The 24,338-nt window shown below is 52.3% G+C and overlaps 1 protein-coding gene across 1 annotated transcript in view; it reads right to left on the minus strand.

Annotated features, from left to right (window-relative positions):
* PLXNA4 (plexin A4) overlaps positions 1-24,262 on the minus strand; it is a gene marked incomplete at both ends in the record, with an annotated part of 353,784 nt that extends 329,522 nt beyond the window's left edge. Inside the window, 2 exons of the mRNA XM_080819151.1 lie at positions 6,576-6,758; positions 23,078-24,262. Coding sequence (XP_080675277.1) covers positions 6,576-6,758; positions 23,078-24,262 — 1,368 coding nt within the window. The remainder of the gene's footprint in view (positions 1-6,575; positions 6,759-23,077) is intronic.
* Between the last annotated feature and the right edge of the window lie 76 nt (positions 24,263-24,338).

The following is a 24,338-nucleotide window of genomic DNA, read 5'->3' on the forward strand; positions in this document are numbered from 1 at the left end:
TGACGACGGCAGACTTGAGACAGCTATTTCAAAAGTCCCCGTGAATGTCTCTACAAGAAGCCAAAGCTACGGGGGAGAAACACAGTGACCCCCCCAAGGGGCTGGCCATGTGGCCACATTCCCAGAAGTCACTGGCTAACAAGTAGCAACTCTACACAGACACGCCGATCAGAGCTCCAGCCAGTGGGTCCAGAGTGGGTCCAGAGTCGGCCCAGCTGCCGCTGCCATCCCCCATCAAAGTTGGCGGAGAAAGCGCAGTGATTTCAGGTGACGAAGACCTCCCCTTCTCCTCCTCTCACCCAGAGCCTTCACCGCTAAGGACAGAAAGAGGCTCTTCTCTGATGCGGATCCTATCAGATGGGAGCCCGGCAGTACAAGGCCATTTGCTGCCGGGGGGCCCCATCCTCGTCTTGCCTCTGCCCCTCCCTCTTCCTCGGGTACACCAACTCTTTCATCCTTCCCCATCTTTGTTGTCTTGGTTACATGGCCAGACTCCTGATATGCTGCTAGTTTTCATTTTAATGATATGTTCTTGTAAAGCACAATATTTTACTTCAATTGCATGTGTCACTGGATAAATTCCTCCAGCGTGTCTGGCATCTGAGCATCAGCTGACTGAGTGTGCTCGATGATTTGGGGTGTTTCTGCAGCACGCTCTTCAATTTTAATGTCTCCGCATTTTAATTTATGATCAGGATCATTCTACACAAACGTATATATATACACACACACATATGATTCAAAAAAGTGGCACACGTGTATCAGTAAATCTTGAATTGGCAAAGCTCATTTAAGACTATCTCTGTAAATCATGGGCACTACTAATGATCATTTGGAAAATAAGATGACAAGTGTTCCCAAGATGATATTTTCTGGGGATCTCAAAGTATGTTTCTAGAAGGTTCCAGGAGCAGGAGGTGATGCCCCAGCGTTCGGCGTCAGGCTGCTCTGAGTGGGGCTGATGCCACAGCTCCATTGTGAGGACACCTCGCCAAGCCTGCTCAGGTCGGCTCCGAGCGACCACTTGAGATCCTCACCCCCAACCAGGGACCCGCGGGGACCATGGGTGGGCCCAAGGACAGAGTGGTGAAAAGTAGCAAGGGGCAAGAAGTGAGAGCCAGTGGGGATACACTAACGTAAAAAGGATGACTGAATGGAAACTTCATAAATGGAAGATATGTCAACAAGGACATCGACTAGCTTAGGCTGCTCTCCATTCCCACTGGATACAGCATGGACTAAAAAGCTTATACCCCAGCGGGGGCAACTGCACGAGGTGGGAGGTGGACCAGAAGTGGGCAGCTGGCATGAGGTAAGGTCCGTCTGAAGACCAGTTCTGGTGTCCCCAGGCTTGAAAGACTAAGGACAGAGGACTCCACCCTGCTGAGATGCGAGGTGAGTGGAAGGAGCGAGCCTCCCGACCCCGCCCCCCCCCCCCGGACATCTGTGGTGCTCTTCTGTCTTTGACACCTTCAACCTTAGCTCCTCTCCACTTACCCCACAGCCTCACGTGCCCACAGGCTCCAAACCTGCCAAACCAGCAGTGGGAATTGCAGAAACGACTCTGCAACACAATCAAACAAAAATGCTTTGATGGTCTTTTTCCACAACGGAAACTGTCCAGCATTGATTCCTCCATATTTCTTTTCCTTCCTGCCTGAGCGTCTAACCACATGCAAAGCAGCCAGCAGCTCTGTGTGAAGAGACTTCTGAAAGAGTACACTGACCAAATCCTGTACCAGGCAACGCACCTCTGCTCTAATCTCCGGGTCCTTGGGCAAGTGGGACTTCCAACATTACATCTCCATTTGATTTTGTGATGCCTTCACTCATTTGGAATCCTATTGATGGCACAAATTTCTTTTTTAAAGTTCATTCAAATTTCCAGTGAGTGTTAAGAATTCTCAGATACATTTAGGAAGCTGCAAAGCAGTAGCTACACATCTCTGATCTGACATGGTTCTTAGGCATTGCACACACACACACACACACACACACACACACACACAGAACATCCATTCCTGAGAACTTATGGTCAGAAGGATACAGACCCAGGTGGGTCTCCCTCTACCCCACTCCACTCCTGTTTGGTGGTCCTTCTGGACCCGTGGTCAGGATGTGGGGGTGGGGAACACAAGCACATCGATTTCAAAATAGGTTCAAGGAAAAGAAATTAGGCAGATTACATTAATGTGCATAATAATTCTCAATAAGAATGATTTCCATGGTATCCACTCCCGTTGATGCTCCCACCTGACACGCACTGAATTCCTATCAAGAGAGGCTGGTAAGGCTTGGCTCATCACACACTTGGGTACGTATCCTACCACAAGTCGAGGCTCAGACCAGCCCGAGTTCTGCTTAACCAGTATCCACAAAGCACTCCGCCCCTTACGTGTGAACAATTTAACCTAGCTAAACGCTCAGGAGCGATGCAATCACAAAATGAAAGGAGCAATCACACCTCAAGTGGGAGTTTATGATGTTTTGGCTCATGATGAACATTAGTCTCTCCCACTAATGTCAGGCGGTAATTCACCACTGAACAGCAGCCATAAAGTATGATCACTTAGTGGTAGGAGTGCAAGAAGCAAGGAGAGAGGGCTCTGGCCCAAAGGGTTAAGCGGAGATTTCTGTTCATCTGAGACAACACTGGCTTCATTACCCCAACTTGGGACAAAGATTTTTAGGTTTATACAGACACCCTAAAGCAGACCAGGATCTTTGTCTTTTAACCTGAAGTTGAAATTTTAACAGTCTGTGGATTATATCTAAGTTCTTAAGTATTTCCTGATGACTGTAGTATTTATATGCCACGTTTCTTTTTTTTTTTTTTTAAGATTTTTTTATTTGACACAGAGAGAGATCACAAGTAGGCAGAGAGGCAGGTAGAGAGGAGGAAGCAGGCTCCCTGCTGAGCAGAGAGCCCGATGCGGGGCTCGATCCCAGGACCCTGAGATCATGACCTGAGCCGAAGGCAGAGGCTTAACCCACTGAGCCACCCAGGTGCCCCTATATGCCACGTTTCTTAACAGCACTTGCCTATAACGCTCGCCATGGAAAAGCTGCCCATACCGCCATAACACACACACACACACACACACACACACACACACACACACGCACACCCCAGAAAACATAAAAGACATCCAAATTGGCACTTTCCTCACCTCCTTTCCCTCTGCCTCATGTGATGTGTGCACGAAAGGAGTGAAATTACGGTCATCAGAGGCAAGGTTACAAATGACAAGGACCCACACCCTTCAAACAAAAGGAAAAGTCAGTAATTTCGAGGGCAGCCTATGGATCGCTACAGTCTAGCTCCTAGACCCCGGAAACCCACAGCAAAGCCCCAAGACCTCCCACCTGCCCTCCCCATCTCGAGTCACCTGTCGTATGGCAAAGAACTCTGCATGGCCCTTGATACACACGGGAGATTATTACAGGGCTCAGAGAAGACAACTCTGTAATTACGGCTACAGTATGATTTCCATTACTCTCACCCCCTGATTTCAGCAGCTCACAAAACTTCCCGCAAAATCCTCTTGCAGCCCCAAAGCATCTCACGGCTGGGCCTCTGCCCAAAAGGTGGATGTGGTCTGATAGCCTCTGGGAAAGGCAATACAGAGTGCTGGCAAGGAAAGGCGAGTGGTGCTCAGCGAGGAGTGGGGGTGGGAAATTCTATTGTTCCGAAAAAATAAATAAACCGGCCAGGTTTGCTTTTTATTATTTTAAACAACAGAGTCGGCGGCCCAGCCTTCCTTTCCCAACTCAAACCGTCCCCTGGGCCAGCGGTGCTGAGCTCGCAGCAGCCGTAGCCGGGCTCCAGCAAAACTATTTAAAAGCCTGCCACTCTGAGCTCGTGGAGCAGAAAGTTTGGCTGCCCCAATGGCCCGGCTTTCCCCAGGAGGGTCTGCTGGCCTGTTCCCCCTGCACATGACCCTCTGCTCTTACCTCTCAAATGTTTACGCTTCAAAGATCCCACCATTGCTCTGGAAATTAAACGAAACGTCCCAGGTGGCTGAAACAGAACTGTTCTTATATAAACTCCCCAAAGGAAAAAAAAAAAAAATGGTAAATGCCAGCCCGAGGTTTATAAAGCCCCAAGCCTCCTGGTCAGGTGTTGCCTGTCGTTGCTGGCCTGGGTGAGCTCTGGGGATGCTTGAAGGTAAGGCTCTGCCTACAGCCCGCCCTATGAGCATTGTCTCTGCGCACCGCGCGTGTCCTCAGCCCACCGGAGCTGTGCCGCGCTCTGACCTCCCCATGAGGGGCCAGGCTTCCACGGGTGCAGGGGAGCCAGCCCCCACCGACCTCAGGCCACTCTCTGACAAACAGCACGCATTTGCAAGTTGACTGCCTTGGGTTTACCATGCAGCCGTGGCCGGGAACCATGTCTCTTTTTCTCCCCCAAGAGAAAATAACTGTCTGTTCTGTTATGTGCACTGAACTCCCAATGTTTATTTCATTGACACCAGCTCAGACAATGACCAAGGGGAAAAAGAAAAAGCCTCCTAGAGGATCTTTTTACGCAGTCTTGCTAGCAAGTAAATGATCCTATGGCACGGGGTAGGAAGTTCAGTGGGGGTGAATCTTCTAGTGCATTGGGGTAAGTCACTTCTCCATTGCACTGAGACTGGGCTCACTAGAGAGAAGAGTGAAGGTACCCCAAATTGTCTTGCTTACATTTTACTCTCCAAAGTGCTTATCTACCTGTCGGGCCAGGCGAAGCAGATCAACAGACATCTCATTGTACGAACCGCATATGGGAACGCCTTTGCGGTTTAGAACTCACTTTTCAGCAAACTAATTTCACCAAATCAGAATAAAGAATGAAATCATCTGAGCATCCAACAGAAACACTCTTGAAGCCCCTGCTCCAAAGCCCAGGCTTTTCCCTCCTCTGTTTATTCTGAGGCTTCTCGGACACAACTTCCGCCGGTTTGGATGTTTGATGCCTCACAGGAAGCTGGAAGCCACGGACAGAGGGAAGAGGAGAGAGCGGAGTCAGCCCGGGCTCCCACGCCTAGACAGAGAGGCGGGAGGCGGCTTTACCCAACAGGAGTCGCACCAGGACGACACACCTACGTGTCGCAGGTGGAAACTTCTGGGGCGTCCACAAGGTTCGGCTCAATGCATGAGCCAAAATCATCCCAAGACGCCAAGCCAGGAGCAAAATGTTCGCTTATGTTTAATCGAGTCTTTGCAGAAAGGCAGAGAACTCTGAAATACAGTTCTTAAAGCTATGTAGATGGCAGTCACACGCGTCGCGCATTGGACACGTGAGGCCCTACACTACAGCGTCACGGTGAGCCCTCCGCGTAGCAGCAGACGGTGGCATGCCGCCCGCATCAGCCTTGCGGTGCCTCGTGGCATTTCACCAGCACGGGCTTCCTCTTCCAGATACTCCCCGTGTCACTACTCCCCACACATCCCCCACCTCACACACACCTCTCCCTGCCTCCCCCCTCCGTACTCTCACACTCCAGCCCCACCGCCTGTTCCTGTAGAATTTAAAGAAAGAAATGATGGCCAGGCTGTTACATGGTAGGATGGGAGAGTAGGCACAGTCTTCTAGAATTGCCGAGACCCTGTCTCCTTGACCACGTGGAGCTGATACCCAGAAACGCAGCAAAGAGAAAGTAGAGCTCGAAGCTGTCTCAGATCGGGCAGTGCCCGATGTGGAATCACACAATATCCAGAGAATTCCAAGGCAAGTCTAAATCAGACAAGCAGGAGTTTCACATGGATTCACCGCTATTTCCCTGGGACAAGAGTGAAGCTTAAGTATCAGCCAACACAAAACAGGAGGTACGGGTTGTCTTACGAAGGCTTTGGATCCCATCCAGGGGGCACCACCTCCAAGTCACTGAGATGAGAAGCCTGAGCAGACGGGGGGTGAGACAAGAAAGTTGGATGGAAGCGTGCCCCCAACACTGCTGATGCGCCAACATCACCCAGTACCCCAAGGCCAGCAAGCTTCTGGAGAGCGATGAGGAAAAGCTCCTGTCCCAGATCACACCGTTCTGCTCCGCCTCAAGTAATTTCTATGCCCCCACAGTACCCACAATTTCCTCATCCCATGATCTGACTCAGCCCCATCAGCAACTCCAGCAGGTCCTGCACTTTCCTCCATCTGTTTCCCTGCACGATTCCAGATGGATGCACCAATCTAAAGGGCCAAAGCGAGAGGAACAGGTATGTAACTTGCCCCTGCCCACCTTCCCCAACCACCCCGGCCTTAGAAAGCCTTTGCGTTAGGGCACGGACCCAAGCTGGAGAGAACACATCATCTAGGATGGCCTCGCAAGGCTGGGCTAACTCCCCACGTGCACACCAGCCGCAGGGGAAAGGTGCATGTCCACGCTCTCCCACTGTGATTCCCACAGTAACCCTCCACACAGAGGCAGAGAAGGGAGAGAGCATCACCCGTGACCTCAAGAGCGACATAGCTCCTTAGCTCAAATTTGTATCACCGGCCCCCCAGGGCCAAAGTAGTAAAACAGCACAGATGGTACCTGTCCCCGTGGGGATCGATCGCCTTCAGAATAACCAGAATAACTGCACCTCGTTCCTACCTTCTTCAGCTTGCCGCTTTTGGTGCCCACGAAGGCCAGAGAGTGGTTCTTATAGACGTATGCGATGACAGAAGTCATGCGGTCCCTGTCCTCCGTGAAGACGGGAATGCCGCGCACCATCTCAGACACGCCCAGGGGGGCATTCATATCCAGTCCACAGAAATTATCATCAATGGTTAAGAGCTGAAAATTAAAAAGGAGAAACATTAGGAGGGAGCAGCCTGGCAATAAGCTGACGTACCGAGTCAGGGAACTTCTCGGGCTAGAAGAATCCTTTTTTACACGAAAAACTCGATCCAGGGAAACCAGGTGGCTTGTCAACAGTCAGCCTAAGCAGGTGGCAGGACCATGGCGAGAAAAACACAGATCCCGAGAGTCTCTTTCCTCTCCTGGCCTCTGCGGTCTCTCTGCTCCACCTCCAACCCCTTCCAGGCGCCATGTTTGTAGCTAAGATTGTCCTTCATCACCATCACACCAGCAAGCCCTGGGCCAGCACACATGAATGTGGGCTCCAGACAGCTCTCCTGAGGAGTAAGAGGGAACATGGCCTCCGCACTTACAACTTATTAAGTTGAGCAGACACACAAATGAGGACTCAAGAGCATAGAACAGAGAACTAGAAACATTAACACATGAATGACAATACCATGACAGAGGCAGCTGCAGACAGTCAGTTGGGGAGAGAGAAATAGAAGAAATGGAAGGTTCTGGAAGGAACTCAACAAGTCACACTAGTGCCTCATGATGCCCCATCTCAGACTCCCTGCTCTTTTTTAAAGGCGTGGTAAACACGGGCAACCCTGGCCTTATCATACCTACACCAGCATGTCCTGAAGTGTCTTCTGTGGAAGTCAAGCTCCCTCCCTCACCACCCCGCCAAGATGCCCTACCAAACAGGGCTCCTTGAGTAAATAATTGAATACTGAAACACAGTACTTTCCAACACCATGTAAGAGACTCGTAATGATTAGTTACAGGAAAGGTCTGAAAAGTCTTTTTAAGAAGAAATATGTCTAACATTCCTTCAGCCTTTCCCAAACGTTGTATTCCCTAAAAATCACTGCACTGGAACACCTGTGAGCATTCCTTAAAGAGTGCGTCCCCCAGATACCCAGGGTCTTGAATCCTGGACAATCCTAGGAGCAGAAGTTGGGACAAACCCAACAGCAAAAAGTCTTTGGACCATTTTCCCCACGGAGTTTGGGCTGAATCTCTCCTTGTTTTATTCCAGGCTCCCAGATCCACAGGTGAGCACAGGGTCACAGTTGGGTTCTGTCCCACTGGGAAACGGAGAAGACCTTGCTACAGCGGCGCGGAGCCCCCAGCATCCCCACCGAGGAGCTGTGGTGTGGTGCAGAGCTCTCCGAAGGCTCTAGGCACCTACACCGGCTTCCCCCTCCTTCTCAGAAGAACTGTGTGGCCTTAGAAGAGTTATTCCGTCTTCCCGTGCTTTTATTTTCCACTCTATAAAGATGAAGGAAACAAGCCCTGCTTTTTGATGGGTTTCCATAAAGCCTATAGAGCTCACGCCTGTAAACGTCTTTGGACTTTGCAGAAAAAGGAGTGAAATAAAATCCAAGGTGTCACTTTTTTAAAGGCTTCGATCCAGCCAAAGGAAAAGGCATCTGGAGAACCAGCAGGCAGGCTCTTGCCAATGGAGCTGTGTGAAAGTGGCCAACTCAGCTTTCCAGGGACTCAGGGGGCCCCTCGGCTCCTTCCCAGGGTGGGGGGTGGGGGTGACAGGCATTGTCCATCTCAGGGAAGACAACGTGCTGAGCATCTAAAACCTCTCTGTGACATCCCCCCCCTCCTTATCAAGGGGGCAGCTGTGGCAGAGCTGGGGAGAGCAGGGGCAGGCCCAGGCAGGCCACGTGCCAAGCAGATGTCTGTATCATGTCTTTGATCCCCTCTGGCCTTTCTTGCATGGTCTGGTCCAATACCCCAGGCGAAACACAGCCCCCAACTGCTCTCCCTCAAAGAAACAATACAGAAGTCAAAGTTAGGAGGGAGCTTTCAAGGTCTAGTTGCATCTTTATGGTTCTTTCCTAAAATGAGGAGATTGGGGGTGGGGGGGAGACACATGATGGAGGGTAAAAGGGATAAAAAGAAAAGAAGGAAGAAAAATCCAGATAAAGGAAGATGGTGCCTTCTCCCTGCTGGGCGTAGCAGCAGTATGACCCGGCAGGCATGCCAAGGCAGCCCAGGGCATGCTGGGATTCCTCGTGGCCTTGCCTGCTCCTGCCTCCACTTCCTAGGGAGCCCTCATGCCTGACTTTCTCAACCTTAAGCTGTGCTTCAGGGACTTCCGTCATTACGATCCGTTTTCCAAGAAGAGGAGGCTGGGTGATTATCCGTGCAGCACAAGGAGAAACTGAGGCAGGGAGCAAGGCAAGCCAGGTTTGACATTCTCCCGCCACCCTTGGCACAAACATGTGCCTCACGGACATGGGAGAACCTGAGGCTGCTCAGCCCCCAGAACCACATTTCTGAGTGGCCAGTTACCGAATACCGTTCTTCCCCTTGGCTGGGCAGAACACAAATAAATAAACAATCGCTTACAAAAAGAGCATATGTATTTGGCCAAGTGCAGCAAGAAATCGTGGCTTGCTCAGACGCACCAAGTCTCTGCCACTCTGGCAACTTAGTGGCAAGTGGCCCAGGGAGGAATGCTTTCAGTGGAAGGAAGCGAGGACAGCTCAGTCCGGCGGCCCAGTGGCGAGGGCTCTGCCCATCCCCGGCTTAGGACGGCTTCCCGAAAGGCCCAGTCAGGAGGCAGGCAGTCTGCTCACCTGCACTTGACCGTCATCCCCCACACCGCCCACTTCACGGTGCTGTCATCAGACTCAAATAAAGCAAGGCCGCAGGTGGGGTTCCTAAAGCAGCATTGGGATTCCGGGGACAATGATGGCTTTCTCCCGAGCCCGCCCTTCCCCCATGTATCAGTTTCTCCCTCTAAATAGGGCTCCAGGTGATAAAGGTGTGATGGAGGCCTTGGACCAGGTGCAGTCCAGGTCCACATGGAGGCTAAGGTCCCCCAGCTGTGGCACAATGGGCTGACTCTTTGTTTCCTCAAAGCAGGTGCAATGAGGGGGGGGGTGGAATTTTTTAACATTGAAGTAGCAGAAAAAACACAGGACTCGGGTTCACATGGGCAGCCCGCTTCCGAACTATACAACTTGGCATAGTCCCCTCCTGTTCTCTGAGCTTTCCTTCCCTTGACTATAGAACAGGAAGACTGGACTGTCCCGAGGGTCAGGTGAGAAACAGGTGTGAAGATACTGGCTAAACGGGAAAGCCACTTAGTCAATTTGAGATGATATTTCATATTCGTTTTTTTAATGGGAATTCTGTCCAGAAGGGGGTAGGATGGCTGCAGGGAGTGTCCTTAGAATGGCCTCTGACCAGTGCAGGCTCCCTTAGGACACCACCATGCCGGGTCTGAGTTGTGGCCACGGAGCAATTAGAGCACTGGGCGGGGGGAGGGGACCCCATAGGGACCACAGACCGGGGAGGCTTTGGTGTAAGGGGCAGATGCCAGGGCCGTGTGGGCCCTGGAAGGAAAGGCTAATTGGTGAAAGCCTTCGACAGGTGAGGGCTGGCGTGGATTCCAGAACACCCTGGGCAATGGGGGAGGAGAGTGTCTGCTCTTACCCTGGCCCAGCTCTCCCTTGGGCCCCATTAACAGCAAGATGAGAGCAGCAGCCAGAGGAGGCAAGAGTGGACCGCACCCCAGTGTAATCAGACGCCCAGGCACACCTCTCCCTCAGCTGCTCCACAAATGCACACAAATGAGCTCGGGCCGTTGTTATAATGCTTGTTTGTTAGACAGCAACTTCATTCTCACCAAGGAAAAAATAAGGTTCTGTCCCATGGGAATATATGTGGTGCCTACTTGGGCAAACCTGTGAACAGACAGGGTTCTCTGTTCAAGCCTTAGCCAGGGCTCCACCCTTCTTCCCCCATCAGGAGGATCCCAAATCTGGTCTCCACAAATGTCCTCTTGGTTGCATGGCTTATAAATTAAAACCTGTGATCCACTGGATTCCAGGGACCGTGAGCTCAAGGACAAGATCATGTTTTAGGTGTCTCTGTACCCTGAGCTTAGTTCCTGGTTCATGGTAGGTTAAGACATATGTGTTAAATGGATGGGTGGATGGATGGACAGATGGAAGGATGGATGAGGAAATGAAAGCCTGACTTTCCCCATAGTTAACACTGTGGCCCTAGAATCAGAATGCCTCGGTTTGGACTCCAACTCTACCACCTAATGCTGTGTGACCTTGGGCAAGGTATCTAACTTCTCTGTGCCTCAGCTTATCGTTGGTAAAATGGGGATATAAGAGTATATACTTCCTAGTGCTGTGGTAAGGATTAAATGATTTAATACGCATAGAACACAGTCTGGCACTTGGTGCCATGGGAGTGTTCGCTCTCATCGTTTGTCATCCTTAGACAATTCCGACAACCTCTGTGAGTCTCCTGTTTGGGGGGAAATTCATGGTCTCTACGTCAGAGCAGTGTTAAACCACAATCAGAGGGCCTAATGTCATCAAGATGAAATAGCAAAACTGGTACTTCCTCCAGATCTGTAAGGCCTATGAGGCTGAAGGAAGGAACAGAGGGATGGGGTAAGATCCAGAACATTTCATGCTATGTATGAGGAATGCAAACTCTTGAACCGACCCCGGATCTACTGGATCGGGAACTCTGGGAACGAGGCTCAGAGACCTGCATCTTAACATCTACCCAGGTAGGTAGGTGATGTGGCCTTTCGCCAGGTTTGAGAAGCACTGACGTGAGACCCCTTGGAGGTCCGGGCCTTGCTGAGGGCGGCCTAGCCCAGGCAGGTGCAGGAGGAGACAGCCTAGGGGCTCGGAAGCAGGGCCCGCAGGACCCACAGGCAGAGGCTCCCCGGCGGCCTCCCAAGCAGTGGTGGCAGCAGAGGTGCCGGGGAGAGCTGGAGCTGACACTCCAAATTACAATCTAATAGCTCACCGCGCTTCCCTCGCGCGCGGCGGCAAAGGTTACCGTGCAATTATGCGTCGCTACATACAAATGACAGAGCAGTTATGGTTACTTTACCAATTACGGGGAAATTGCTCCCACTCTGCAGAGAGCCTGGCACTCTGAAAAGCTCTATCATCTCCATGGAAAGGGGGTTTTAATTCTGCCGGCATCCTTCCTCCGGCCACCTTCCCCGGCTCCTGGGGCAGAGCTGCCAAAAGGTCAGCCGAGGACCCTAGAGGTGTCTGGGGGTCTCTGTGGAGACTCTGGAGAGGGCGGAGGAAGACAGCAGACCTGGGAGACAGCTCCTTGGCACTGTCCCAGCCCCATGCCCTGGTGACAGACTCATAAGGAAGCGCTGTCACCCTGACCCCAGGCCAAGCCACCTAGAAGGCCTTGGGCGATGAGGTGGCCAGGGACTTGGTCCTGAACCTGCTTCTCACTTTGGCTGGTGCAGTACAGGCAGCTCCCCTACCCGGTGGGGTGGTCTTAGGCCCGCCCTCAGATGCCCCACCTTGGCAGAAGCCCCACATCGAGTCCTTATTATGGAAAGGTCAGAACCAGGCCAGAGCTCAGTGATCCAAATGTGGTGCTAACGAGGTAAAGGTCACCAGGTCCATCCCCCTGTGGGCCAATTAGCTCAGCTCTAGGACACGGCCTCTTCCATAGCCACAGGCCTCCCCTCTTACCCCAGGCATCGGCTGTTTACAAATATCCCGAATTGATCCGAAAGAGGCCGACCAGGTGAGCCAGCAGGAATGGACAGATGCAGCCAGCCCCTCCAAAAGGGGAGGCAGCGGCCAACTGCTCCAGTCGGCGGGAGTAAACTTGGGCCTGGGATGGAGGCTACAAAGTCAGACCTTGCTCTGTGGGCAGCTCCTGGTCCACCCAAGAGAGGAGCCCTTCCATCTGGGCCCAAACCAGCGTCCCTGCCTTTCCTAAATGCAAAAATAGCGCCTAGCCTCATGCAGACCCCAGGCTCACCCCCATTGCTGGAAGGCCAGACCATCACACGGGGGAGAAGGTACTAGGGACTTGCCCAGGCTCACCCACTGAAGAGCCTTTTGTTCGGCCTTTTTCCATCAACCTCTGGTATCTTAGGTTATTGGATCTCCTTTCTCTATGAGGGGAAACTGGGCCAGTAAGTGACAACAACACTATTTACTGTTCCTCACTTATTATAATGCTTGAGAACGTGTAGGAAGGAACAAATAGACAAAGGCCTAGGTAAGGACCCCAAAATACACAGATGGAAACGTCTCGTCTGATTCTGCTCCTTTCTGGGTGGGGGAGACAGACCTGGGTCACGACTCGGACAAGGCCATCCGTGTCCCGTCTCAGCTGCATGCACAGCGCTAGAGGTAGAGCCGGCCCAGGGAAGCCGCGGGGCTCTCAGGAGAGGCCATGCGCAGGCTCAGCTCTGAGCGCTCCAGCCAGCGCAGAGCACGGCCAGGCTTTCACCCCTCGGCGGGCTCAGAGAAGGGAAAGAAGCCAGCATCTTAGACTCCAACAGCCCCATCTTACAGAAGAGGAAATAGAGGCGTCCAGAGTGAAATGACCCCCGTGGGACCCATGGAGGGGAAAGTGGTACCGAACCCCAAATCCTCCTCTGGAGGGAAAAAGCTGACCTTACATAGGGGCCTCCCCCAGGGTGGCTATAGGGTGGCCCCAAAGAAAGCCTCTGACCCTGGGAAGACCCCCTGCCTCCACTTCTCCTGCCACCCAGCACGAGGGCTCTGCCTTTCCGGGGCCTCTGGAAGCAACGAACTCTCCCCTGTGGGGGAGGCCACTGCCCAATTGTCACAACAGGACTTCCTCCCTTCCTGGGTCTGTCGGTCCCAAAGAAAAGTGAGGGCTGAAGTTTTGAAAAGGAATGTAAGTTAGGAGAAAGAGAGGAGGGACGCCCACGAGGTGCTTGCTGATGTGGAAAAGAAAAGGTCTTGGATTCTTCATGCTCAGCTGCCCTGAATTCTTCCCATTAATTAATTAATTTACACACACACACACACACACACACACACACACACACACACATCCCGAAAGCTGACCATAGCAGACTTCCGCTGGAAATGGGGACTCAGTGAATTACGCATGTGGGATTTCTTTTTAAAGGGAGATATTGATCAGATAAGCTGAAGTAGCTTGGGTCCAGATATAGACTCCAGCTGTAAAACTCTGCAGTACAAGAAGGCAATAATCACCCACTTATCAGGGACCGTAGCTCAAATATGACCACTGACCCCTAAAGTGTTAATAAATGCAGCAGGGGCGGATGCCCACGGTGCATCTACCCCTGAGAGGACTCTGAGCGCCCTCTGACTGGGGCAGGTGGAGAAGTAAGCAGCCAGAGTGCTCAGGGAGGTGGAAACATCTTGAGGAGGTTTGGTAGGCTTAGGTCCACCCTTACCAAAATCTTCTTACTCTATCAAATAGCCCACGTGCCTGAGTGCTCGTTTCTGCAGCAAAGGAAGCAATCCCCCAAACTGGGCTATGTGACCCACCAATTGCTTTACTGTCCTCCATAAAATCTCGTGTCTCTTTTCTGAGTTCTCACCGTCCCCTCAAGGTCTGCCCATGGCCCATGCTGACCCTGCATGGCTCTGGAAAGCCAGGTAAGTCCTGCAGCTGGTGAAGACCGGCCCTGATGCCCCGGGGGTGAGCTCAGATGTTGGAAATGGAATGAGGGAATGAGGTCTCATCCACTTCATTACTAATGCAGTATCTCAGAATGATTCCTGTATTGTGTCTTTTTCAATGAGATAGTAGGGGAAATGAATGTGTTCGGAGACAGAGGAGGGAAGCCAGCAAACCACAGTGCCAATAACCTACTTAGACAAAACCGTTATGGAAGGGACTTCATGAGAAGTGGCTGGGGGTTGGTAGAACAACCCCACAAATCACACCAACGTCCCCAAGAGTCAAGTGCCCTGTTTCTGAGCATCTTAAAAGGGAGGGGACTAAAATATAGGCCAGAAGGTCATCATGTTGTAGGAGTTCTGTGTGTGTATGTGGCTTCCGACGCAAACATTCACTGTTTGAAGGCACTTGACTACCTGTGAACCCACGGAAGTGATTTGCCAAAGCAATGCTTATTTTTGTACCCATTTTAGTATTTCTATGTGTGTTTGAGACTGTCTGTGCTCCGTCCCGCCAGAGAGCTAAGTGGTCTCTCACTCATCATCATAACAAGCTACCCTTCTAACAGGAAGCTCAGGCCACTATTTTGAGAGGCATTAGGCCTCTCTGCAGGCCTGCTGGTAACCAACAGTTGGCCGTGGCAATGCACCCCTCCCAGGAACTGCTGAACGCAGCCGGCAAAGAGCGGCTACGACCCAGGATAGGGTCCATGACCTTCTCCTCATTAGCTCAGCTATGGAGAGCCCTTGGTTTCTCCCTCCGGTAAGCAGATAAGCCCAAGACAACATGACCAGAGCAAGAGAACCAGGACCCCAGTTCTGCAGGTGGCGACCATGCTGAGGCTAGTCCAGTGGCCGAGTCGCCGAGGCTGGACCCTAGGGGGATACCAGGGAAGGCTTCTTGGCTTTGGGAATTTTCCCAAGCACAGCCCCGCTGGGTGCTGCTTCTGTCTATTTGTGCCTTAGCTACAAAGATGCCCAGTGGTTCCCTGCCAAAGGCAAAGAGGGTCCACACTGCCCATCAATCCCTCATCCCCTCTCCCCTCCCAGACGGCCTCAGCGCCACCAGAGCTATAATTGGAGCAGGGCACGTCACGATGATTAAGTTTGTGCATTTTCTGGCAGGCACTGGGAGGCAGTGGCCCCGCTGGCCAGGCTGAATTATGGGGTCGGCCATTCCCTTGTTAGTGGGAGTAAATTTTATTAGCCCCACTCTTGTAGCCGCGCATCTTCCCCTCTTGCTCCCCAGGCCCGTGTGTGAGTCTGGGTAATGTTGCCTGCACGCGGGATAAATCAGCCAAACAAATCCCATTATATTTTGGAACGCTGACAGAGACACAGTAATGACACCGAGACTGGGAAAGACGTGGGCTTTCTTCTCCTGCGGATCCCATTTCATCTACACGGACAGCCTGTGGGGCCCAATCCACCCGGGGAGGACACATACACGGAGAGGCCGAATGGGAAACTCCCCTAGTTGACTTTTTGTCTTCTCTCCACTAACTTGGTTAAAGAAAAAATCAAGCACCTTGCACCAACGTGCAGTCATTCCCTCATGCCTTGCAAAAACCAAGGGACACCTGAAGGTAGCGGCAGGGAGGTCCGGCTTGAAATGTAACCTCTCCTTCAGATGCCTTCACTTAGCATTCATAACGTGTGCTGGATGGACAGGCGGGCGAACAGGGAACATTCCAGGCCTGGGATATGGAACGTAACCTTTGGCTTAGGCACAGCCCAAATCTCTCCAGTGCAGACACTGGTGAAGAAAAAAATGTAAGTCTGAAACCCTAGCAGTGTTGTTAAGTCCCTTTTGATCCCATCGGGTGGTTCTTAGAACTGAAGGAGAATAAAGGTCCCACAGGTGGGGCCGTGAAATGTTAAAGTAGCTTACAAACACAAGGTGTCCTGTGTCTCCTGTCACTTATTAAAGTCTATGTAGTCCTCTTTCCTAAGGAGTCTCAACAGGCTTTAGGAAAGGGATAGTATTTTTATCACCCCCTTCCTGAAGAGAGAATGTATGACTCCAAGTGAAAGGGAAGCCGCTTACGAGCCCAGTGGCCTCTCACGAGCTGGGACTGGCTGAGACCCAGAGGCCCGGACTCTCCAGCCAGAATCCCAGCCAAGACACCACCCCGTGAGGATGACGGAGCTTGGAAAGGCCCAGAATGTGGAGCTGGGCGGTGACGTCTGGCTGGTGTACGTGCTCACTGAATGAGGGACCTGGCTGCTGGTGCTGGCTGGGCGGCCGCACACCGTGTGGGGCGTGTGCATGTGTGTGTGTGCACGTGAGAGGGAGCTCGCTGCATTAGCAGCTCCGCGTAGTGTGTGGGTGGAGAATCCATCACACAAAGAGGGGGAGAGGGACTAAGGACTGAGTATAAGCTTGACAGTGGAACAGTGGAACACAGCACAGCGAGCAGCCGAGAGAGGGCTGAGGAGCCTCAGAGGTCTCCTGGGTCCCGTCATTCTCCCTGCTGACTCAACAGGCTCAGGGCAGCATTCTGGGGGGACGTGTCCCTTCGCCTGGCCCAGCACACCAAGGCTCAGCCACCATCCTGTACCCGAAAGCACCGTGTGTACTTAGCTGGGATATGACTGTCATTGCAAACCCTGCTGGCCAAAAAGAGGGAGGTAGATGGCCTTCTCACTGGTGTGCCTAGCACAGAAGCCAAATCCAGGGGAGAGAAGGAACACGTGATTCTGTAAAGACTGGGGTTGCAGTGTGGCAGGCCCCCAAATGCCAAACTTGAAGTCTGGAGTACTGGGTCAGCAGGCAGTGGGGCGTGAGTGCCGGGGGCCTGTGACTTGAGTGTGGTGTGCAGGGAGCACGTTTGGTGGGCCTGGTGTGTGCGTGTGCGTGTGTGTGTGTGTGTGTGTGTGTCAGATGTAATGGAGCTGAGGAAGGAGGCATGGGGCAGGCAAGAGGAGGAGTTCCTGGCCTGAGCGGCAGGACACAGCCTTGCCTAGCGCCATGAACAACAGGATGCCCCCCATCTAACCAGAGCCACACTTCCTGCTGGCTGGGAACAAGAAAACACCCTGAGCGGACGGGCAGAAACCAGCCCCCGGAGCCCGGGATGCCGCCTGACCATTCCGGATGCTCCCTCTCATGGCTTTTCAGGATCCCCGGCGCCAGACGAACCCGAGAACCATCCAGGCCGGGATGGGAGGCCAGCCCAAGACCAGGGCAGGGGTGGAGGGGTGACCCTGTCTTCCCCCAGGGCTGCCGTGTTACCAAACTAATGCCTACAGGAGTCGAAGCAAGGGGCCCTGTGAACGGGGTTCTCCTGCACTATTCCCCACTGTCTGACATGAAGAGACGCTTGGGGTTAAAAATAAAAAACTCGGTCCCTGCGCCTCTGTGAATGGTGTAGGATAGAGCAGGGCCAGTGGGTGAACCCCAAGTCAGATAGATCTGTGGTTTGGCAATGGTTCTCCACCCAGGACTTCCAGAAATGCGAGGGGCTTTTCTAGTTCTTGCAGTGGTGGGGGGTTCCCCTGGCACTTAGTGCTCTAGGGTCCAGGACCCCAGGATTGTAAGTGCCCTGTAGTGCCCAGACAATCCCTGCACCATAGATCATCCCCTGCCAGATGCTACTAGCACACCACCGAGCCCTGCTGGGGAGAGCACGGGGCTGAGAATGAGGATGCATGGTGGGTTCTGGTCCACCAATCCCATGACCTTGATTGAAGTACTTGACTTTTCTGTCCCTCCAGTTTCTCAGCTGGAGAGGATGTTGCCTTTGCTATTATCCTACAGCACCATCAGGAGAAGAAAAGGAGGTGATGAACCCCTCTGGAAACTGTCAGGCCTGATACGAATGAACCCCCACGAGGGGATCGCCAGGCAACTTGAAAGCCACCCCTTTCCCCTCCCGCTACCGAGACCTAACCGGTGTGAGGCAATGACTCTGGATAATAGTTTCTGCCCCGAGCACATACATTTTGTATTGGAAGGTCACCCAAAGTTCAAGTTTTGAGAGGAAGAGGAAGAACCTGATTTTTGCCCCATCCAGCTTTATCAGTACTAAAGCTGACACTCCCTGACTCCCATGTCCACTTCTCAATTGGATCCAAACTCAGAGAAGACTTAGTGGCATGAGTGACGAACTTTTCTGTGACCACAGCCATCGTTCCTGCTACACAGGCCATCATCACCTGCTGGGGTGCAGCTCCCTCCTGGACCCTTGGGCTCCTGGACACTGATGTCATTTCACGGTTCTTGGTATCCACCAGGAGGGGGTACATTGCCAGGGCCTGATAAATGCTTCATTCAATCATTAATTCATTTGGAGGTGGAAGAGCTAGTGTTCCATGAGTTAGCCGAGAAGGTGAAGAAAGGTTGAGGAGGCATGGATAGCTACGCCTGGGGGAATCTGGGAGGCCAGGCCCCTTGGCCCATGTAGAGCCCAAGAGCCTTGGCCCACAACAGCACACTCTCTAGCCCAGTTGCCCCACTCTGGATCAGGACCATCAGGGCTCCAAGAAAAGGCTGGGAGCTGTCCCCTTGGTCTATTCAGGGCCCTGGCACATGACAGAAGCCATAAGCCATGGGTTCCTCATGCCAATCATCTTGTGCTCTGCAGACAGACACTTTGGGAAGCCTGGGTGACAGCCTTCAAAAGGGACCAGAGACATTGCTGAGCAGCAGAAACAGAGATTCTATCATTAGCGTTAACCCTCCTGGATGTGCACAAGCAAAGGGTCTCCGGTTGGCCTTTAATCCCCTGATTCCAAGACAGAATAGGACCCCTGGCTGATGCCTCTAGGACCCTCTTTCTGCCCATGCCCTCCTGAGACCTGTAGAGTAATTTTCAGACACTAGACCAGTTGTCCTTGGATATCTCTTTCTATTCAAGCTGGGAAAGCCAGGACACAGGTAAAGAATGGCCAGAAGGCAAAGAAGAAATCCACTGCCATCTCCCACAAGCACCAGAAAACATCTGGGCTGCTTCTCCATCCTCTATACCCAACAGCTATTCAGAGGTTCATGTTTGCTAAGCATTTACATTGACAGCGACCCAATCCCATGAGGAGGCCACTGCAGGCCGCCATCCCTTATCTCTGATGTGGGCTCTGCCAGTCTTCCCTGATTTACCTGGAATAAAAACAACAGGAGCTCTCTGGGGGCTTGCAGACCAAGATTCCAGCCTCGAGGTGCGACACTTCTCCCTCTGTCTGGTCATCAGGCCGTGGCCCACCACGTGGCTCCACAAAGGCTCCCCGGCGTGGCAGCCCAAGTCACACATGTGTTCTCTTCCCATGCCACCCCACCTTCCTTGAACACAGCCAGAGTGGCAGCTGGGACCTAGTGAGGGGGTCAGGGGCCAGCGCTTATACTGTTGCCTGTTCTGAGGGCTGGAGGCCTGAGTTCAGGAGAAGGAACGGGGATCCCAAGCAATGGCGGGGGCTGGGAGGCCCTGGAGGACACCACGAGATGGGCATCCGATCCTTGGGGAATGAAGACAACAGGAACACAGTAAAACCGAATCACTGGTCACGAAGTGCAAACTTCCAGCCATAAAATAACTAAGTGCTGGGGATGTGATGTCCTGCGTGGTGACTACATGGTTAAGATACTGTGTTGTATACTTGAAAGTTGCTAAGAGCATAGATCTTAGAAGCTCTCATCACAAGAAATTTGTAACTATGTGCGGTTAACCAGACTTAGTATGGTGATCACTTTGCAATACATACAAATATCGGATTGTTATGTTATACATCTGAAACCAATATAATGTCATATGTCAGTTATATCTCAATTTAAAAAATGAACCACTAATCATACCTTCTCAAACTTTTTGGGTTGTAATGATGATAAAGCCCACAGGGAACACCTAGCCTACAAAACACAGGTCTTAAAAGTCAACTTCCTGGGCCCAAGCTTCCCTCCTCCACTGTCTTACAGAAGGAATGCCACGGGACAGAGGCCATCTGAGAATCTGTCCCACTTCACAGGCCTCCAGGGAATCTTGGACCCAGAGGCCAAAGAGAACTCTAGATTCAACTTGTCAATCCTTGCTTCAAGGGAAGAAGGAAAGGAACCCAACAGTCACGTGAATGGGTAGAGGAAAAGCTGGGTTTGCAAACGGTGTACCCATGAGGGTTCCTCCCAGGGAGGCTGAGGACTCTAGCCTGGCTGGTGGGGGAAGGGGGCGGGCGGAGCATGTGTGGTCTGAGCTGGGGCCAAATGAGTTGTGGCCGAGCATCTGAGCACCAGAGCAAAGCCATCCAAGTGTCGGCCAAATCAAAGGAAACTGATACTTGACATTACAAGCTGGCGTGGCCTTTTATACTGGCTGGGGAGACAGCCCAGCCCTGTGTGGAGTTTCTGGCCTCCTCCTTTCTGCTCTCAGCCCTGAACTTGCCTTCAGCTTGAAAGGGCTAATTAAAGCCCAAAGAAAAATCAAAAGCTTGTTATCTGGTTCCATGACTCCCAGCCCTGGCATTAGCCTGTCTTGCAAAGCTGTCGTCCCTCTGTTCTCTCCAAGGCCACCATGCGGCCTTAGGACCTGCAGCTCTGCAGACTTCCATGATGAACTTTGCTTTTTGTATTGTGGCAGGGAGCAAGGGCGGGACAAACACCTGCCCGTGGGCAGCCAGGCTGATCCCTGCAGCTGATTCTACTCCCAAAAGCCTCACCTGAAAAGACAGAATTTGAGCAAGTTTCCAACAAAAAAGCAACGACAGAAAAAATAGCCAACCCATCTGATCGCAAAAGAACTAGCTGGTTCATAAGCACACAGTGTAGACTTGCATTTTTGAACTTAGGGAGTGCATGTGTGTCTGCATGCTAGCGGGAGTATTTACTGTATGTGTGCATACACATGTGGGTAGGTGTGTGTGTGTGCATGTGTGTGCATGCATGTGTGCAAGTGGGATTTCCCTCAAGAAGCAAGGAAGATCTTCCTCAATTGCTGTGTCTGCCATTCTTTCCCAAAATAAGTGACCTTGGGCAATTCATTTCCCTTGCTGGACCTCAGAATGAAGGTACAGACCAGAGGGTCTCTAGAGGTCCTCCCCATGCCAGCTTCCTAATGTACCCCCCCCCCCAGGGAGCTATGCTCGCATGTGTATCATACACACACAGAGCATAGTGCCAGGCCTGTCCTTTAGACCCTGCATTTGGGAGAAGTCCATGGTCCCCAAGTTCACAAACCTGTCTCCCTGATTCTACTGAGTGGATCAGTCACTGCCCCAAACCAAAGGTTCCCAAACATATGACAGCCGCTAGGGCTCAGCAGCTGCATTGGAGTCCCTTCTGCTCTCTGGCCTGGCCATGATTGTCAACTGATTGCTTCCTCTGTGGCCCATGGTGCCTCTCCCATTCCCTCTGACACTAGGGGTCTCTGGCTTCTTGGGACCTCCAAAAAGAAATGGCATCTTTTAGTTTCAGCCCAGGAACCTGGAAAACTCACCACTGGAAAACAGCCTGAGCCTAAATGTTAAGGCCCTGAAGACCAACGTTGCTGAGTCCTTTCCTTCTCCTCCATCTCCCCTACACTGCCCCCCACCCCAGAGTCCCAGTGCCCATAGGAATGACCTCCCCACAAGCTGCCCGGGAGCCAGTGTCCTCCGAGATGTGTTTGGCAAGTAGCTATACTTCATGAAGGTAAACTTAGACTCTTAAAGTCAATCAAGATACATTTTCCTGGGGTGCCTGGGTGGCTCAGTGGGTTAAGCCTCTGCCTTCGGCTCAGGTCATAGTCTCAGGGTCCTGGGATCAAGCCCCAAATCAGGCTCTCTGCTCAGCAGGGAGCCTGTTTCCCCCACTCTGTGCCTACTTGTGATCTCTCTCTCTGTGTCAAATAAATAAATAAAATAAAATAAAAAAGATATATTTTCCTAATGTGGCATTCCACCAAAGTTGGCCTGGCCTTCAAGAATCACATACTTCTACCTGTGTGTGAATTCTCCTTTCTTCTGTTTACATTAAGATCACAGGATAGATTTTTCTCAAATGAGGTTCATGATTTCTTAAGTGAATGATAAATGGGGAAAGGAGGGGGACACGGGTATAGAAGATGCTCATAAGCGAGCCTCTAAGTTACTGGAATCATTTTCAAGATGAGCAGAAGTCCGGCCACGGCAAGTCAGGCCACAGTCTGCTGCACCTGTGGCTGCCCAGCAAGCCCTGGGAAGGCCTCCTAAACCCACCCTCCACTCCCCACCTCTTTTCGGTTTCCTTCAGCATTTCTGTCACCCAGCACTGTTCCAAGGCTGCTGGCATGTCTCTTGCCTGGAACCGGGCACACAGAAAATGCTTCAGAAATGCAGTCTTCTAAGTAAGTTCTGCATCCGCCCCTATGTGCACTAGACTCCCACCCTACTTCTGCTCTCATTTTGCCCTTTCCTAAAGATACTCGAGGAACTAAATCATAATGCTCCTGAAGTTCTAGATCTATCCCAAATGTAGAATGCCTGGCTCCATTAATCCCACTAATGGTTTCATACCAAGCTCCCAGGGAAGCAATTTGCAGGCACAGTCAGTAGGAAGGATGGGTCCATGTCTCGTACTAGAGGACACGAAAATCTGGCCTTAACAACGCCTGGTGCACATAACTATATAACAGAATCCCCGCTTATTCCAAGCATGTTCCACTATAACCACATGCCAACATGGAATGAAGTGCCCAGATGGGAAACCTACCATTCAGCTCTACCTCCAACTCTGATAAGCTCAGTGTCATAGACACAACACAATGCATTTGAGCCGGCGTTGATCTGAGTCCAGTGAGACCCAGAGATGGGATGTGCTTGTCTCACTTGCAAACTGGGATGGGTGAATCCCATGGAAGCCACAGGCTAGGATCCCCTTGCCACACCCTGCCCTCCCAGCCCACAGGCCCTCCCCTGACTCACCGCACTGCTGCAGGGAATGTCCTTCACTTTGAGCCAGGCTAGGTCCAGCGTACCCTCCCCCCGATAGCAGGACTGCAGCCGCTCCTTAATGCGATCGTTGATCTGCTTCAAGATGAAGATGCACAAGGCCGACTCGTCCAGGGATTTCATTTTCCGCTTCTGGCCCTTGGAGAACACAGTGAAGAGGAGGTCGTCCTCCGGACGGACTCCGAGGGTCCGGGCGAGCACGGCGCCGGCTTTGGACAGGTAGGCGGCCTGCAGCAGGCGGTACTCTACCCCGCCGCGCTCACAGCCGATGGGCACCTCCACATAGGAGTTGAAGGCCGTGTCCTCTTTGCAGAGCCTCACGAGCTTGGAGGTATAGACCTGTTCCTTGGTGGTGGAGCCTGGCGGAGACACCATTTCGGGCTGGAGGGTCAGAAAGTAGACAAAATTGCCACTGCTGAAGCCATAGACGTAGTAGATATCAAAGTCGGGGATGACGGTGAAGGTATCCGAAGGAATCTTAATCATCGAGGCCACGAATTCATCGTGGAAGACATAAGCGAACATGCCATCTGCCTCCGAGTTCTTGGTCAGCTTCCGGCTGGAGATGGTAGGGAAGTACTCCGGCTTCCCGTCCACCGCCGTTGCGATGAAGAGCTTGTCATCCAGGTTGCTGTAAGAGACAATCACTCCAAAGACAGAGCCACTCTCGTTGACTCCCGACAGGTAGTGTTCCTTCTTATGGAAGGGCTCCCCCAGCTTGAAGAGGTCCTCAAGCCTGAGAAGCTTGCAGATGCCTTGGTAAAGGCTCCCACAGGCGATGAGCCTGTTCTCCTTGTAGTCTATCAAGAGCATCTTGTTGACATTGTTGGTGGTGGTCAGTGGCTCGTTACACGTCTGGACGATGCGGGGTGGGTAACACTTGGGGTTGTCCTCATCCGGCCCTGTCTGGTGGGTCACCAAGACCTTCAGGTCACTGGAGAGCTTATAGATCCGGTTGACGGCCCCCAAGTAGATGTGCCCTGTCCTCTCGTCCACCACCAGGTGGTTGAAACCCTCGGCTGGCTCCCCACGGAATGTGACAAAAGACCGCTTCGGGGACGGTGGTGGGGGTTGCCGGGGGAGCAGAGTGGAGGAGCCCATCCCCACCATCAAGAGATGGGAGAGAAGGCAAGTCCAGTTCCAAGGCATGGCTTTCATTTCAGAAACAGGTCCTCGCGGCACGGCAGCACTCGGCACAAGGGTCCCCTCGGAGGGCCAGGACTCAGGAGGAGAG

This window comes from Martes martes (genome assembly GCF_963455335.1).
Source record: "Martes martes genome assembly, chromosome: 11".
Lineage (NCBI taxonomy): Eukaryota > Metazoa > Chordata > Mammalia > Carnivora > Mustelidae > Martes > Martes martes.